Raw genomic sequence first — 15,196 nt, 5'->3', positions numbered from 1 at the left:
TCATCCTCTGAGGCGGTAGAGTCGGCATGGTCGCCGTCGCAGCACCTCAACACGAAACCGGTAGTAAGCATAATACACACTCTCAGGATTCATGAACTCAAAATCTTTGTTCCCAAGCATTATTTGCCTCAGGAAAAGCTCCGCCGCAGGAGTCCATGCGACCACCGAAGCCACCTTCTCAATCCGATCGCATGCACCCCTATCGCCGGGACGCTGCGGCAAGACCGCATTTTTCTTTTCTTCTTCTAGCTCTTCCATGCCCATCTGATATCTTTTTACCGATCTATAACAGTTGTAAAACGAGGGAAAACTAAGGAATGGAACAAAGATATGGGAAATGACTACCAAAGAATCAGCTGCTAAATAGCTAGTCAGGAGAAAGGTGATGGAGGAACTAGAGGAGAAGAAATAATGGGAGCAGAGTTGAACGGTTGACAATACAAGGAGTCCAAAAGAGGGTATGGTTCTCCATCTTCACGAGGACTCCGCTGCCATTGGCGATAAGTAGAACTCAAAGGTGACGTAGAAGCTTGGGAAGATGGGATTTATTGTTGAATTAAGTAACAAGCTATGCAAGGTTCTCAATTAGTGCCATAAATAAACGAATATTGATGGCACGGATTAATTCATGCATGTACATGGATGAGAATTTAAAGGAGGGAAGACACCTACGCAATAGGATTTCTTTTTTCCTTCGATCATGTGGTATTAGTTGGGGTTCCCTTCATGTCTTTGCATTCGCTTCCACTCGTCTACTTCCCCTTTCTCTCTCATGTGATCAGCTTTTGACCAGGTTTCTCGTAGTATTGGAGCAACGGTCTTCGTCCCTGACAACTTGACCAGGACCATTCCTACCATAACCGCTAAAATTAAAGCATTATTTGCATCGTTTTACCATATACAATTAAGATCTTAGAATCTAGGCAACGTTAAATATAATTATCATATTTTATTCACTTGTAATTTGTGTTACATGAACATTTATAGCCGGCTCAAGAATACATTTCGAGTACATATCCAAGTCACACTTGGATGCTCAGCTTCTTCTTTCTTTCTTTCCTGCTTTTATGGATAGATGGATAATTTTACGTTCAACCCACCATAACATTGGCTTTCTTGGTCAAGGATATAGATATTCAAATAACTTTGTAAAATATTTTGGAGTTTGAAAAGCACAGCGAAAAACCTTAACAAAAATACCATTTTGTAGTATTTTCTTTTATGCAAATTAAAATTAAACATAAAATTTAATTATTATTATTTTTTCTACATATATCTATTTCTTTTTGTTTTATTCTTGCTGGGTTACATAATGAGACTTCTATCTAAATCTGATTCTCGTATCCGTGTCTATGCAATATTGCTTGTAATTGACAAGTTAAAGAACAAACTTCATCTCTGTTATCTTTTTTTTTTTAAATTTCTTTCCTTGTACTTCTCCTTTCTTCAAGTACTTTGCGCCTGTTGCTTTCGGAAAAAAAACTATACACAAAAAAACGGTAATATTTTGTCTGAGGCCTTCTTGAAATACTACACTCAAATATGGTTCTCTTCATCATAAAATATGCACTTGGGTGTTCTATTTAAATTATATAGTGACTTTTAACTCGATTTTCTTTCAAACTCCAAAACATCCGCACATTCATACTTAATTTTCTTTTCATATTCAAGATGGATTTTTCCAACTACAGGACTCGATACGAATTTCTAAAGATTATACTCAAGCATAGCATAATAGCATATAGTAGAACCTATGAACTACAAAATTCTTCCCGAGGGACTCGAACCTTATTTTTCAAATTCACGTCATTAATATAGAATTGCAATTATCCAAGGGTGTATTAAAAGATTTCAGTAAGTTTAGACTGATATAGAATTATGCATATCATAGAGCCCTGTTATTTCCTTTCTATAATATTTTGAGCTTGAGTTGATTAGCCAAAAGCAATGAATGTCAGTACAAGAACATTTTTTAGGAGATTACCATCACCATGAATTGCTTCAGGTACATATGGTCTCCTCACCTCAGATGCTAGATATATGACAAAACTGCTCCCAGAGAGTAACATCAGCAACATAACAATTATCCTTGCTCCATTTGCCTTTTCAAGCCCTTGAGAGGTCCATATTCTCTGCCCTTGTCCTGCTCAACTTCTTTGCAATTGCATTTTCTCTTATTAAGATTTGTGCCACATTTGAGACAGAGACCTTTGCAATTTGCATCACATATTGCATTTATTGTTATCTCTACATGCACAATGTCCCTTATGTGTTTGGATAAATCAATTTCTTCTTTTTCAGCAGGGAAGTAGAGCCGGTCATCCAAGTCTATCTGTTTCTCATCATCTTCTTCTTCATTGCGGCTGCTTTCGGCAGAGGTTTTGGCTTTGTCTTCTCCATAGATTACTCCCAGATTGATTACATCAGGTTCCTCTATAGGATCCTCGGTCAGCAAAAGTGTGAAATTTGAGAATACACACTCAGCTGCTGGTTCAGCACACCTGGAATAGAAGTATAAAAATCAAGCATGCATCATATATTGCAAGAAGACCAATAGCAGGCATTTAGGGTCTGAAATCAGACAGATTATTTGAATAATTTGTTATGAGAGAAGCAGCAAACAGAACAAGATTCAAAGAAGACAGATATGTCTGAAATTCTAGTATAGAAATTGTGTCCGTTACTTAATCCTCCTATTTCAAAAACCAACACCAGCAATGATGCGCTTTTACTTTTTTGATGGAAACCTCGGCAATGAAATGTCAAGCAGTCGGTTATCTTCGCCAAAAATCGACCAAAATACTGGATGAATTTGAAGCGAATTCCTCAAATGTTTGACAGACGGCTAGACTCATTTACTCGTATGAATTGTAGCCTGCAGGTCCAAAGAAGTGGAAAATATTTGGCATATCACCCCATTCAAATTTCAGGGGATGCTCCCCAAGTAATCATGTAAAACAGGTTATTCTATTCCACCCTCCACCTTAATATGACCCCAGATTGACTCTAAAAAAATGATTCCGAAATCAAGGTATGATTTTTAATTTTGCATATACCCTGATGAGATGCTCTTAAATTGCGGAATTCGGTTGAGATGATCTTCACATACTCTGTCGAAATGTTGTCAAAGTTAATCAACAATTGTAGAACCAATTCGTAATTCTTTTAAATTAGAAATTTGTTTCTACAAGAAAGAATCGAGGAATCCTAAAAATGGTACCTTTGTTTCAATCCTCAACTAATTCTAACCTAGTGGATTATCAGAAGAAAAAATGATTATATCAGAAAACATCGTTAAAAAAATTACCATTTCTACTAGCAGAAGCACTCACCTATTGCAACAAAGGGTGATGACAGTCCTCACGATCCCATCCAGCTTCAGCCTCCGCTTCCTCCTCGTGACGTCAACGGAGAGGAGCACGGGCGTCTCTGCATCGCCAAAAGGCGCCTCCTTTCCCCTCCTGGCCGGCAGCCGGATCCCCATAGCCGACGCCCGGGACCGGGAGAGCCCGGAGGAGAGCTTGCGGAGGCCGAGCCGTTCGAGGGTGGTGGAGTACTCCAGATGTGTAGCCGAGGCGTCTCGCCGGTAAACCACCGCCCCCTCCCACGGCGAACTGGCGAGGTCCTCGTCCTCGTCGCCAACGCCATCAGCGGTGGCGGTGAAGTCGGTGGTCTCGGAGAAGGTGAAAGACGACGCTTTTTGGAGAAACAAGGGGTTTTTGAGGAGAACTCGGGAGGGAATTAGTGGGGATTTTGAGGTGAGAGAAGGGAAGGGGCGTTTAGGGTTTGGAATGGAAGGGGAGAGCGTGGAATTGGGAACGTGGGGAGTGGTTCTGATGGTTTGTAGGAGAGGGGGAGGAAGAAGAGAAGAAGAAGGGAAGAGGAGGGCCATGGGGGTCTGTTTCTTTGTTATTTGGGTGAGAGAAGTTTATTAGGGTTTAGTTAGGGTTTGTGGTCCGGGGACTGGAGGAGTTGGGGGTGTGTAAGGATGGGGGTGATGGTGGATTGGGTATCATGTTCTGGCCACACAGCAAATAGCCATTTTACTGCCAAACCCAAACTCGGCTTTGGAGGTCTTTTTGATTACTGAAGTCAGGATTAATCAACAAAAAGCCTAGCTTCTTTATACTTTTGAACACCTTCAAAATTTGGTAACATAATCTCTTTGAAATTTACCAAAATAAATCACTATAAATAAATAAAACCATTAAATCTTGAGAAAAATTTCAATTTATGGAGTTTGGGCTGTTCTTGCAGACACTAATATTGTCGATCGAATAAGAGTCCTATAATCCAGCATAATATGACGCTAAGATAAAGCTATTCAACAAACATGGTTCAGTTCATGAGCAAGTTTAACTCATGAAAATTGCAGAACATACCCAAACTAGGCTCCAATATTTTAATTAAGCTCAGCTTTATTTTGTACGGTAATCTATATCTCTATTTTGTACTAATGATAAAAACATATCCACAAGAAGGTGCCTACTATCAGGTTGGTAAATTCCTTGATTGTTGAACCAAATAATCTAGGGCTGAATCCTGCCTTCATTGGAGATTTGAGAGCTAAAGATATTTGAAAGCAAGCTATCCCATCTTATGTAGTATCTCACTGCCTAAACACCCCTAAAACACCTGGCCAACATAAATTCCGATGAAGGAAAGATTTAAATATAAATCTTCAAATACAACGGACCAAGAGACTTGAATATCAGGCTAAGCTAGCACCTTCAGCGAGCTCGAGTTTGATAATGGTCAATGCCAAATCTAACTTCTTGTTTTTCTTTTGGAAATTAATTTAAGTATTTGCTGAAGCAAATTTAATTTCACATGGGCCTAGAGTCAAAGCTCGTCTTACCGACATATATTAAACGTCAATATGGAATGAATATCCAAAATTAAATTTAGATATAGTTACATACACAAATTTGAGCAGTGCTAAATTAACACTCATCTGAAAATTAAAGCATTTTCCTTCATATTGGCATGAAGCATACAGCTAGGATTGGGGACAAATAGGAGAGTCACTTCAGCTATGTAGCTTTTTTAATTGAGGTTTGCATATAACTAAAGCATTCCTTCATATTTCATGTATATGCCAGCTCAAGCAGGAAACCAAGTACAAAATGGAATTCAAATATGCATCCAAATATTCATAGCCACCAACTTTATGCTTATACGCCTCTTGAAGCAATTGACTGAAAGCAAAATTTGGTTGATACAAGTTTGATAATAGACCATGACTCATATCTAATAGATATCTATATTCATTCAACATCCCTATCCAAAATCTTTCAAATGTACCATTCAATACATGCAGATTAATCACTATATAATCCTTGAAATTATTCAGCAATATGAGATGTTGCATAAGAGTTAAAGATGTCCATGACATGACTGCTCTATTCAAATTTCTTTATCAGAGAGAGATCATTTAGCATTTTCTCGATTGCATCATCTTCATGTATCTGTCCTTCGCTCTGCGAAATAAAGCAAGAGAAAACAATGGACTCTAAGTTTAAAAAAGAGTCGATGTTCGCAAACAATTTTCTCTGGATTTTATCTAGAGGGAAGAGCATATGAAAAGCCGGCACGGATATATTACCTGAAGTACATCCTAGAGAGAAACAAATAAGGGCATGGGGCTATGTTTAAATAGGCGACAAAAGCAAAGTTTCTAGTAAATTGAGTCGATGAAGGTAGAGATATTAAGACTCCCACCATTAGCTAATGCATCGATACATACCAATAGTCCCACAAAAAGAACAAGCAAAGAAACAAATGTTTCTCTCTAACAGGGGAAGATTTTAAACTTGTCTAGTAGGGTTTATGCAAGCCTGCTGGATTAAGAGTCGAAGTACAAACATTAGTGCATCATGCTGACCGAAAGCAGAATACCCCTTTCTACCAACTCTCTTGGCTATCCCCTTGGACTAATATCTAAGCCCCCACCCCTACTTCATGTAGGTTCCACTTGTTAGCAAGTTGGTGGTCTAAATGATGTCAAAAGTGAGTAAATTTAAGAATTGATCTTCACCTGAAACCTCACTACAGTGCCACTAAGCAGTAAAGGAAAGCCCCTCCAGAAAAAAACTTAACATTTATCCAGGCTGGAGAAACTTGCAACGTAATGGAGGTTCTGTTTGTAAAACTTCAAATGATGGAAGTAAAGATCATTTTATAAAGGATTTAACTAGTGAGAAAACAATAATAGGAATAAGATATCATTCAGAGATATTGAGAAAAGGGAATGTAACATGTCATAACTAGGTTGAAATAAAAGAACAACAAATAATAAAATAGAGCTACTTGCAGAGTGGTTCATATTACTATTACCTTAATTGATGGGACCATAGCAATAGCTCAGTCTTGCAAGATGCAGCTTAGGAAAGGACAGTAGCTTAGAAAGAGAATTTCTTGAATTTAGAGAAAAAAATTTGTATGGCTTGAAGGATGCGGTTAGCTCCTCTACGAAGCAATACATGTGAACTTTTAGATTCGGAAGCCACGTTGCATATTAAATAGTAGAATAGAAAAAATAGCTGGAGCATTTCCGCATCTCAATGTCTGTCATTTATGGCAAGAAGATGATCTGAGCCTCACTCATGCTTTTATTCCATGATTCAAATCTTATGTCTAGATCTTACAATTCAAATCAAAATGGCTCTCAACGATCTGGATCCTATCCGTGGACCCGGATTAATGTAGGATCACAAGATTCAGATTCATATGATGGATAGTCCTTTCATCATGATCATGATATCCAAGTTGATTATGCTAATTAGATAATAAATTAATAAGTGGGTCCAATTTACATAATTTATGTGATTATGTGGTTTTTAAATTATTTCCTACCAACTACTTTTGAATAATAAAATAAGTCTGTCATTAGAGCTCATAGAGTTAGAAACTATATATAAAGTTTGTACTTTTGCGGCCATGTTCAAATCTTGCCCTTGTTTTCCTCTAAAATATTTTACTTGAAAAGGATAATTGAATTGTTAGATGGTATATTAATTTTTTGAATAACCAAACAAAATATTTATTTCATCAGACATGCAATAAATGGGTCCATATGGTGAAAATTAAACTAGTTGTATGTATGACTTCTTATTCTTCATTCTTTTACTTTATAATTGACTTATATTTCAATTTTTGCATTTCTTTTATATTCAAAGAACTCTAGAAGGAATTAGAAAAGTCCTACGGTTTACGATTCGATCCACAATCCAATCTGATTAATTAGTCCCCTCCGCGATTTATGACTCTATCCCGATCTTAACAATATTGGTTTTGTTTGATCTTATATAAAAAAAATACTCTATATAAAGTGTTGCTTCTTAAGGAGCCAGACAAACATTGATGAGCAGTTGTTTAATGTGATAGCTTTCTAAATCAAGTTTATTATAAAGGAATTAATCTTAGTTGCTGGAAATACCAACTTAGTTCCTCCAAGAACATGCTAGAAATCAAATAACAAATGGAGCAAGCCTTTTCTTATTTCTAATGGCAACGCAACTCCAAGGGGCATAGCAACATGGGCTGAAGATGGGTTTCTTCAACCCACAGCCCAATCAGGTCCTGACTTGATCGGACCTACTTTTGAAAACCTGTAGTTTAGGTTGACAATGAATGCCAAAACAAAATTGCGAATGGCTTCTGTAATTTCTGTCTAGCAGAATCGATTAAGTTCTATAAATGCGGGTCGATCCAATATATTGATTTGGCTCGAACTCAAATCGACCAAATTTAAAAATAAACCTGAACCCTATAGGACCCTTCTTAGCCTTTGCTTTTAGGACGCAAGATGCAACTTGATCAGGCCTTAATCAAACATGCCCAATCCCGGGCCAGCACATTTGGGGCCTTGATAACGAGTCCGTTTGGTGGTGTTGCGCAATCGATCAGTGGCTGGAGAAGATTTCTTTCGATACTTAGGGCAAGAAAGCTGCATCTGATTGCATGAATATTTCAGAATTTTCAACCATCAACGAGAAGCAGCTTCATTTCCCCATTCCAAAATTCTTTAGAATGACGTGCCCTTCGGAACAACAGTTAAATTGAATCTTTATTCCAGCCTTCAAATCCACCCAATGCCAGTGCTGCACTTTGAATTTATTCCAGCCTTCAAATCCACCCAATGCCAGTGCCGCACTTTGAATTTATTCCAGCCTTCAAATCCACCCAATGCCAGTGCCGCACTTTGAATTTATTCCAGCCTTCAAATCCAACCTGTGCCAGTCCTATAAATGGTGGGGGGCCTGGAATTTGAGAGTTAACCTGCTCTCTCGAGCACTGTGAGATCCTCCATCCTGCGCTAGCCTCCAAAAAATAAGAAAGAAGAAAATGGCAATGGTCCTTGATGCCTTTGTGGAAAGTTTGATGGGCAAGCTTTTAGAATTCATGGCCGAAAAGATGTCCATGGTGCTGGGCGTGAAGGATGAGCTCGAGAAGCTTCAGAGAAGGATGGAGAGGATAAGAGGCTTTCTCGAATCCGCGGAGCGGAAGAGGTATGCAGATCCGAATATCAATACATGGGTGACGGAGTTGAAAGATATCATGTATGATGCGGAGGATATCATCGACCGCTGTATGGCCAAGGGCAGAATATTGAGTGAAGATCATACGTCTAAATCAGCGGTATGTCATTCCTCATGTTTATTTTCTTGCTTTAGCAATATCAAGTTCCGGCATGAAATTGGTAGCAAAATTAGAAAACTTAATGACAGGCTAAAAGAGATGAATGAGGATAGATCAATATTGTCTAAACTAGATCACACTGAGAATTATGTTCAAGTGAGAGGAGTAAATCCTCGCCAGACTCATCCTATTGAGGTGAAGTCTGATATTGTAGGGACACAAATTGAAGAGGCTACCCAGAGTCTCGTGGAGTCGTTAATTAAAGAAGATAGTAAAAAATACCGAATTTTGGGGATTGTTGGGATGGGTGGAATAGGCAAGACCACTCTTGCTCGTCACATATATAATAATGAAAGGATAAAAGAGAACTTTTCTATACGAGTATGGGCCTGTGTTTCTCAGAAATTTTCAGAGACAGAATTGCTGAAAGAGATAATTAGCGGTGCAGTTAAAAAGAGTGAGGAGGCTAAAACCAAAGCGGAGCTTGAGGAGGCTGAAACCAAGGCGGAGCTCGTATCCCTTCTTTCCTCTGCACTTTCGAAAAGATTCTTTATTGTATTAGATGATGTATGGGGGACAGATGTATGGGAGGATTTGCTTAGATCTCCCCTTAAAAGTGCAAGAGCTAGTGGTAGGATAGTGATCACCACTCGAGATACAAACGTGGCTAGAAATATGAGAGCAGAGATCCACCCAGTTGATAAAATGGATAATGACAGTGGCTGGAAATTGCTCCACAATAAAGTCCTTGAAGATGGTGATGACGATGAGGAGGAGGAGATCTCTAGATTAAAAGAAATCGGGGTTCAAATTGTTGAAAAATGTGACGGTCTTCCTCTTGCAATCAAGGTCATTGCAGGGGTTTTAAAGCAGAAGGATAGAAGTCCCAGAGAATGGAATAAGGTTCTCAAAAGTGATGCTTGGTCCATGAGCCAACTTCATCAAGAACTCCCAGGAGCTCTATTTTTGAGTTATGAAAATTTACCATCTTATCTTAAACAGTGTTTTCTTTATTGCTCGTTGTTTCCTGAGGATTATATCATGGGTTGCGATGAGCTTATTTGTTACTGGGTGGCCGAAGGTTTTATACATATGGAAGATCGAGCACAACGAGATATAATTATGGAAGATATAGCAGAGGATTTCTATCGGGAGTTAATTGAGAGGAACCTTTTACAGCCATATGATGATGATTACTGGAGTATCCTACCTGGTGAATGGGGTGACCTACCTGGGAATCGGTGCAAGATGCATGATCTGCTACGTTCCCTTGCTCTGTTTTTGACACGTGATGAGAGCATTTTTCTTGAAGGCGAGCAATCATCTAACATAAACCCCTTGACTAAAATTCGTCGCTTGTCAATGGGAGAGAGAGTAGAAGTCCCTGATGTAATAAAACAGCAAAAGTGCTTGAGGACTCTAATGCTCCGAATGAGTCCCCGGACAAATGAACTTTTTGAGAGACTGAGGTTTCTACGAATCATAACAATTAATGACGCACAGCTTGAGAGGCTTCCAGACTCTATAAGAGATCTTTTGCACCTGAGACATTTAGATCTTGATGAGACGGGCATCAGTAATTTGCCAGAGTCCATCGGATGCCTCGTAAACCTACAGATATTGAAGCTCTCAGATTGTAGGTCCTTGCATTCTCTCCCTAAGGCCATCACAAAATTGACCAATCTAAGATGCCTTTGTCTCGGAGGAGAAACTCAATTGAGTCATGTACCAAAGGGAATAGGCAAATTAATACATCTTAACCATCTTGAAGGATTTGTGATCGGCATGCAAGATGATGAGGGGTGCGATCTGGAGGAGCTACAATCTCTGTTCGAGCTGAGATTCCTGTCGATAATGAACTTGGAGAGGGCACAACCAGTGAGAGCTCCGGTACTCAAAAACGCTCTCTCTCTGAGGATACTGATTCTGACTTCCAACCAACTTGAAGATGCAGAAGAAGCAATTGCAACTCGGAGAATTGAGAAGATTTACAATGAGCTTTCTCCTCCATCCACCAACCTAGAAACACTTCGGATCAAATCCTTCTTTGGTACGGGATTTTCCAGCTGGATGATGTCACCTTCCTTGAATGAATCCTTTCCTACCCTGACATCCATACAACTCTATCATTGTAAATCATGTCCGCAGCTTCCACCACTAGGCCTGCTGCCCCAGCTGAAATACCTTCGCATTGATGGAGCATGTGCAATCAAAACCATCGGACCTGAATTTCTTGACCCTCGTGCATCAGCAGGAGCAGGGACTGCATTTCTCAGGCTTGAAGTGCTGGAATTTTGCTCGATGGACAACTGGGAAGAATGGTCGTTTGGTATGGTGGAGGGGGTTGGTGAAGAAAGAAGAGGAGCCTCCAAGTTGCTGCCTCGTCTCAAGAGGCTGCTTCTTTGGTTCTGTTCCAAGCTGAGAGCTCTTCCAGAAGGACTACGACATGCCACCAGTTTACAAGAATTGGATATCTATAATGCCGACAACCTAATAGAAATCAACAACCTTCCCGCATTAAAGTCTCTAAATATACAATGTTGTTCGAGGTTGGAGCACGTGAAGAATCTTGATAAGTTGCAATACCTAGAGGTCCGAGGCATGGAGACATCCGCCACCGATGCTGATGAAGAGACAGAGCACCTCTCACAGTGGTTACTGGAGCTACTTCAAAATGCGCCAGCTGCTCTACAAAATTTAAAAAAGTTTACACTAGGATGCGGGCTACCGGTCCTCAAGACCTTCCTCAAGGACGGCCCCAACTGGCCCATCATTCAGCGGATCCCCCACGTCAGTATCGAAGCATATGACGAAACCTCATATATTGAGTATACCAAGGACCCTTTCGCCTTCAAAACCAACGTGGTGGAATCAGAAGAATCAGTGGATGGATAAAGCAAGCGTCCGGAAGCATCCTCTCTTTTATCGAGGTGATCAATTTCTCCTTCCATTACTTTTTTGTTTCTGTTTCTATTTTTTTTCACTCTAGCACCTTTAAACTCCCTGGCTGTTATGTCGCTAATCTTATGGTAATCTTATCCTTCCCCAGATACCACTGCTCGTGCTTCCTCCTTGATCGAGGACAGCGGATCACTGGCTGCTCAGCATTTTCCCTATCTTTCGCTTCATGTTTTCCTCCCCCCCGTTTCGTGGTTCTGTCGCTTGATTTAAACCTTTCTGTTTGGTTTTATTTTGCATGCCTTCTGTAATTTCTGTTTCCTGGTGTTTTTGATACATATGTAATTTCTGTTTCCTCTTGTTTTGATGACATGATCATTTGCTGGAGTGTAACTTTTAGAATTTATATGAAATCAATCATCATTTCTCCCAAACATTCTGTCTCTGATGTTTGTTTCTCCTTAATCTTGGAGACCAGCTTGAATTCGTAAATTTTGATACGAGTATTCCAGCAGAAACTGCTTAGCCTATGATTGTTTTGCGATTGAAGATTGGTCGCATTTGAAAGAGCCTGTCAATGTTACAGCAGATGGGGAGATTCAAGCGATCAAATTACTTCATCTATCAGATCTTTTGCTAGGCCATCAACGGTGGTGGTTTCTTACACCTGGTAGGTCAGGAAACCATAGAGAAGTGATGCCGTGGTACGATGCTATAGATGGCGGATATATGGGAATGCGTTGGAAGCAAACTTTTCTGTTCATGCTTGTTCTTTGATTGTGCGTGAATGGAAAAACAGCCAAAACAATACATGAGGTGGCATTTAATCTACGTTCACTTATTGCATTTGCATATCCTGGTATCCACCACAATGCAGATCCTTTTTAAAAGCATAACGACTGATGCTATGAAGCTTGTGCATTAAATATGTTGAGAATAGAAGAATGAGAGAAGAGAATTGTGCTTGTGCATTAAATATGTCGCGCCCCGAATTCGGATCATGATACGGCCGTGCTATTGAAAAATTAAGCATACAATAACACGCAGCCACTTTAAAACTTTAAATCAATTATGAACAATTATATTCTGGAATGTCATCAAATGTTTCATCAGTTAAGATTGATTACAGAGCATCTAAAAATAGCAACATTTAATATTTCATTTTTTTTTCCATAACCCTAAAGCATGTCACGCTCCTTATTTCTAGCATCTCCTATTCATCTGTAAAAACATAAATAAATTGGTGTGAGCTATAAAGTTCAGTAAGTAACTAAGCATAATCTTATCAGATCAAGCATAATGTTTTGTATGCCAATGCACTATTTGAAGAACAAATAGTTGTAACAAAGAAAGCATTTTCTATAATCAAACCGGTCATAAAACTATGCATGTCCATTCATGCAACTTCATAAATATGATTATGCATCATAAAACTTTTGCCGTTATTCCATGCTTTGAAATTCGTACTCTTAAATGGTAGTGTAGCTATGGCCGCTCTTATTTCCACGGCGAGGCCTTTACCACTGCAGGGTCATCTTCCAATTACTATTACCCACTGGCGGGGGTCGTAAAACCAAGTTACTTTTACTCACTGGCAAAGGTCGAATGCCTAGTTACTGTTACCCACTGGCAGGGGTCATATATAGCGATATGAGAGTTCTTAAAATATATCATGCTTTTCATAAATCTTTTCTCATAGAAACCTTGAAAAATGAATAATGACATCATGATAAATAAAATTCCTGATCATGCTGAAAACTTTGACTTTTGTGCAACTTCTAGATCATCATAAATTTATAGACATATTATGATATTCATGATGAATGTCATCTAATTAAAATCATACAACTATTGCTAACACATGCTTGATCCAAATTTTGTAAAAACATAAATAATCATATACAATTTCATAATCAAGTAATCACAAGTATTTGATAAACCATAAGATTATATCAGGGTTACTTACCTTAGTTTGCCCACCAACCTTAGGTTTGAGTGCCAATTCTTCAATTACCTAACAACATCATCAAATTACTTGTTAATTGCACGTTCAACTTCATTTATTTAGATTCTTTCTTAATTAACCAATTTACAACCCATCTATAGGACTCAATTTCACTCTTAGGTCCCTAACCTGGTTCAATTTCTGATTTAGATCTACTCAAATCCTCAGTTTGGGTCTGGCCCAAATGTCTAATTTTGGGTCTAAACACTATTCTGGTTCAGGTCTGAGCCAATTGCATACTGGTTCAGATCTGACCCAATTTCTGGTTCAGGTCTGGGTCAATTGCATATTGGTTCAGATCTGATCCAATTTTTGGTTTAGATCTGAGTCAATTGCTTACTGGTTCAGATCTGACCCAATTTCTTGTTCGGGTCTAGGTCAATTACACGTTCAGATCTGACCCAATTACATACGGGTCTAGGTCAATTTATTTGAAGCCCACTCTGGAATCAGACACAATTCGGCCCACAGCAATTTTTATTTTATTTTCTTTCTTCTTTTTCTTTTCTTTTCTTCTTTTTCTTTTTTTTTTCTTTTCTTCTTTTCTTTCTTCTCCTCCCTTCCCGAACCTTCTTCTCTTTCTTTCTTCTTCCCTTCCCGATCTCCTCCTCCTCTTCTCCCATGAAACTAGGAGGCGAGCTCAGAAGGGGCACTCGGGAGGAGACCGGCCCGAAGTCGGCGGTGTTGCGGCCAACCGGTGGCACCTGCGGCGGCCGCGGTCCAGCCTGCAGCAGCTGCGGTGCGGCTGGCCGCTCTCCTCTTCCACCTTCGGTGGAGGAGATGGGGCACGGCCACCCATCGAGGAGCGGCAGAACCGGCCGAAGCTGGTGGTGCCCGCGTAACACGCGGCTGACACCTGCGATCGACCCGATGGCATCCACGGTGGCCTGAGCCGGCGACGTCCACGGAGATCCCCTTTGGCTCTTCTTCTCCGACCACTTCCGGCTGAGATCAAACCGGTTCCACCCATGGGAATCAAATTTGCCCGAGCCAAAGACCCTTCCATGAATCAGAAGGTAGGTATACATTTTAGGATTTTTAGATCTAGGGTTTTAATGAAAGGGGAAGCCACCATCGAGTGGAAGGGGAAGGTTCTTCAGCATGGGCCGTCGATGGCCTTCGGTCAACCGATCCAATGTCGGATGGATGCCACCCATGGTGAGATCTTCCCCTCCACTACCTCATCTTCCTACCCTTCTTTCTCTGTTAACCATCTCCTAGCTAGATTAGATCTAGCCTAACAGCATATAAATCATAAATGCAAGGAAAGGTTAAGGGTTTACCTAGCTCCGAGGAGTCGTGAAGTGTTCCCGGCGAACTACTATGTCTACTCCAGCGGCTCAAGGTGGTGACGAGCAGTAGGTCCCTCCTCCTCCCACGCTGCTGCTCCCGATCCGGCTCCTTGCACAGAAGGAAAAAGGGTGAGGAGGGTAAGAGGGTGGTCGATGGAGTCCTTCACTGAGGACTCCATGGCATTTTATAGCTCTCGCTCCAAGTTCAGAGGGGTGGGGACCGCGGCTGTTAGGCTATTATAACCGACTCAACAGCTGCCGATCTCCATCGCCTTCCTTCCAAAGTGTCCAGATGGACCGCCGACTTTGGTCCGTGCCGGTCCATCTGGTCTGGCGTTTACAAAATATATTGAGAATAGAA

General features: G+C 40.2%; 2 protein-coding genes across 2 annotated transcripts; one reads left to right on the top strand and one right to left on the bottom strand.

Moving 5' to 3' along the window:
- Positions 1–1,901: 1,901 nt before the first annotated feature.
- On the bottom strand, positions 1,902–4,011 carry LOC103717532 (large ribosomal RNA subunit accumulation protein YCED homolog 1, chloroplastic-like). Its single transcript, XM_008805971.4, has 2 exons — positions 3,333–4,011; positions 1,902–2,501 (listed from the first exon to the last, which is right to left on the bottom strand). Exons 1-2 carry the CDS (start codon positions 3,890–3,892, stop codon positions 2,084–2,086), a joined length of 978 nt encoding a protein of 325 aa, XP_008804193.1. The 5' UTR covers positions 3,893–4,011; the 3' UTR covers positions 1,902–2,083.
- A 4,266-nt stretch (positions 4,012–8,277) lies between these two features.
- On the top strand, positions 8,278–11,972 carry LOC103718742 (disease resistance protein RGA2-like). The gene is made up of 2 exons (XM_008807694.4): positions 8,278–11,570; positions 11,690–11,972. The coding sequence occupies exon 1, from the start codon at positions 8,347–8,349 to the stop codon at positions 11,533–11,535; it is 3,189 nt and encodes a 1,062-aa protein (XP_008805916.3). The 5' UTR covers positions 8,278–8,346; the 3' UTR covers positions 11,536–11,570; positions 11,690–11,972.
- Positions 11,973–15,196: the final 3,224 nt, after the last annotated feature.

Source organism: Phoenix dactylifera, chromosome 17 (assembly GCF_009389715.1).
Source record: "Phoenix dactylifera cultivar Barhee BC4 chromosome 17, palm_55x_up_171113_PBpolish2nd_filt_p, whole genome shotgun sequence".
Taxonomy (NCBI): domain Eukaryota; kingdom Viridiplantae; phylum Streptophyta; class Magnoliopsida; order Arecales; family Arecaceae; genus Phoenix; species Phoenix dactylifera.
Note: the sequence above shows the minus strand (reverse complement) of the source record. Positions and strands in the feature narration are given on the sequence as shown.

Bases quoted from the DNA above. Each gene is read 5' to 3' on its own strand.
- LOC103717532 (XM_008805971.4), bottom strand. From the start codon at position 3,892: ATGGCCCTCCTCTTCCCTTCTTCTTCTCTTCTTCCTCCCCCTCTCCTA. The intron at 2,502-3,332 runs GTGAGTGCTTCT...CTTCTATTCCAG, and splicing joins ATCACCCTTTGTTGCAATAG to GTGTGCTGAACCAGCAGCTG.
- LOC103718742 (XM_008807694.4), top strand. From the start codon at position 8,347: ATGGCAATGGTCCTTGATGCCTTTGTGGAAAGTTTGATGGGCAAGCTT.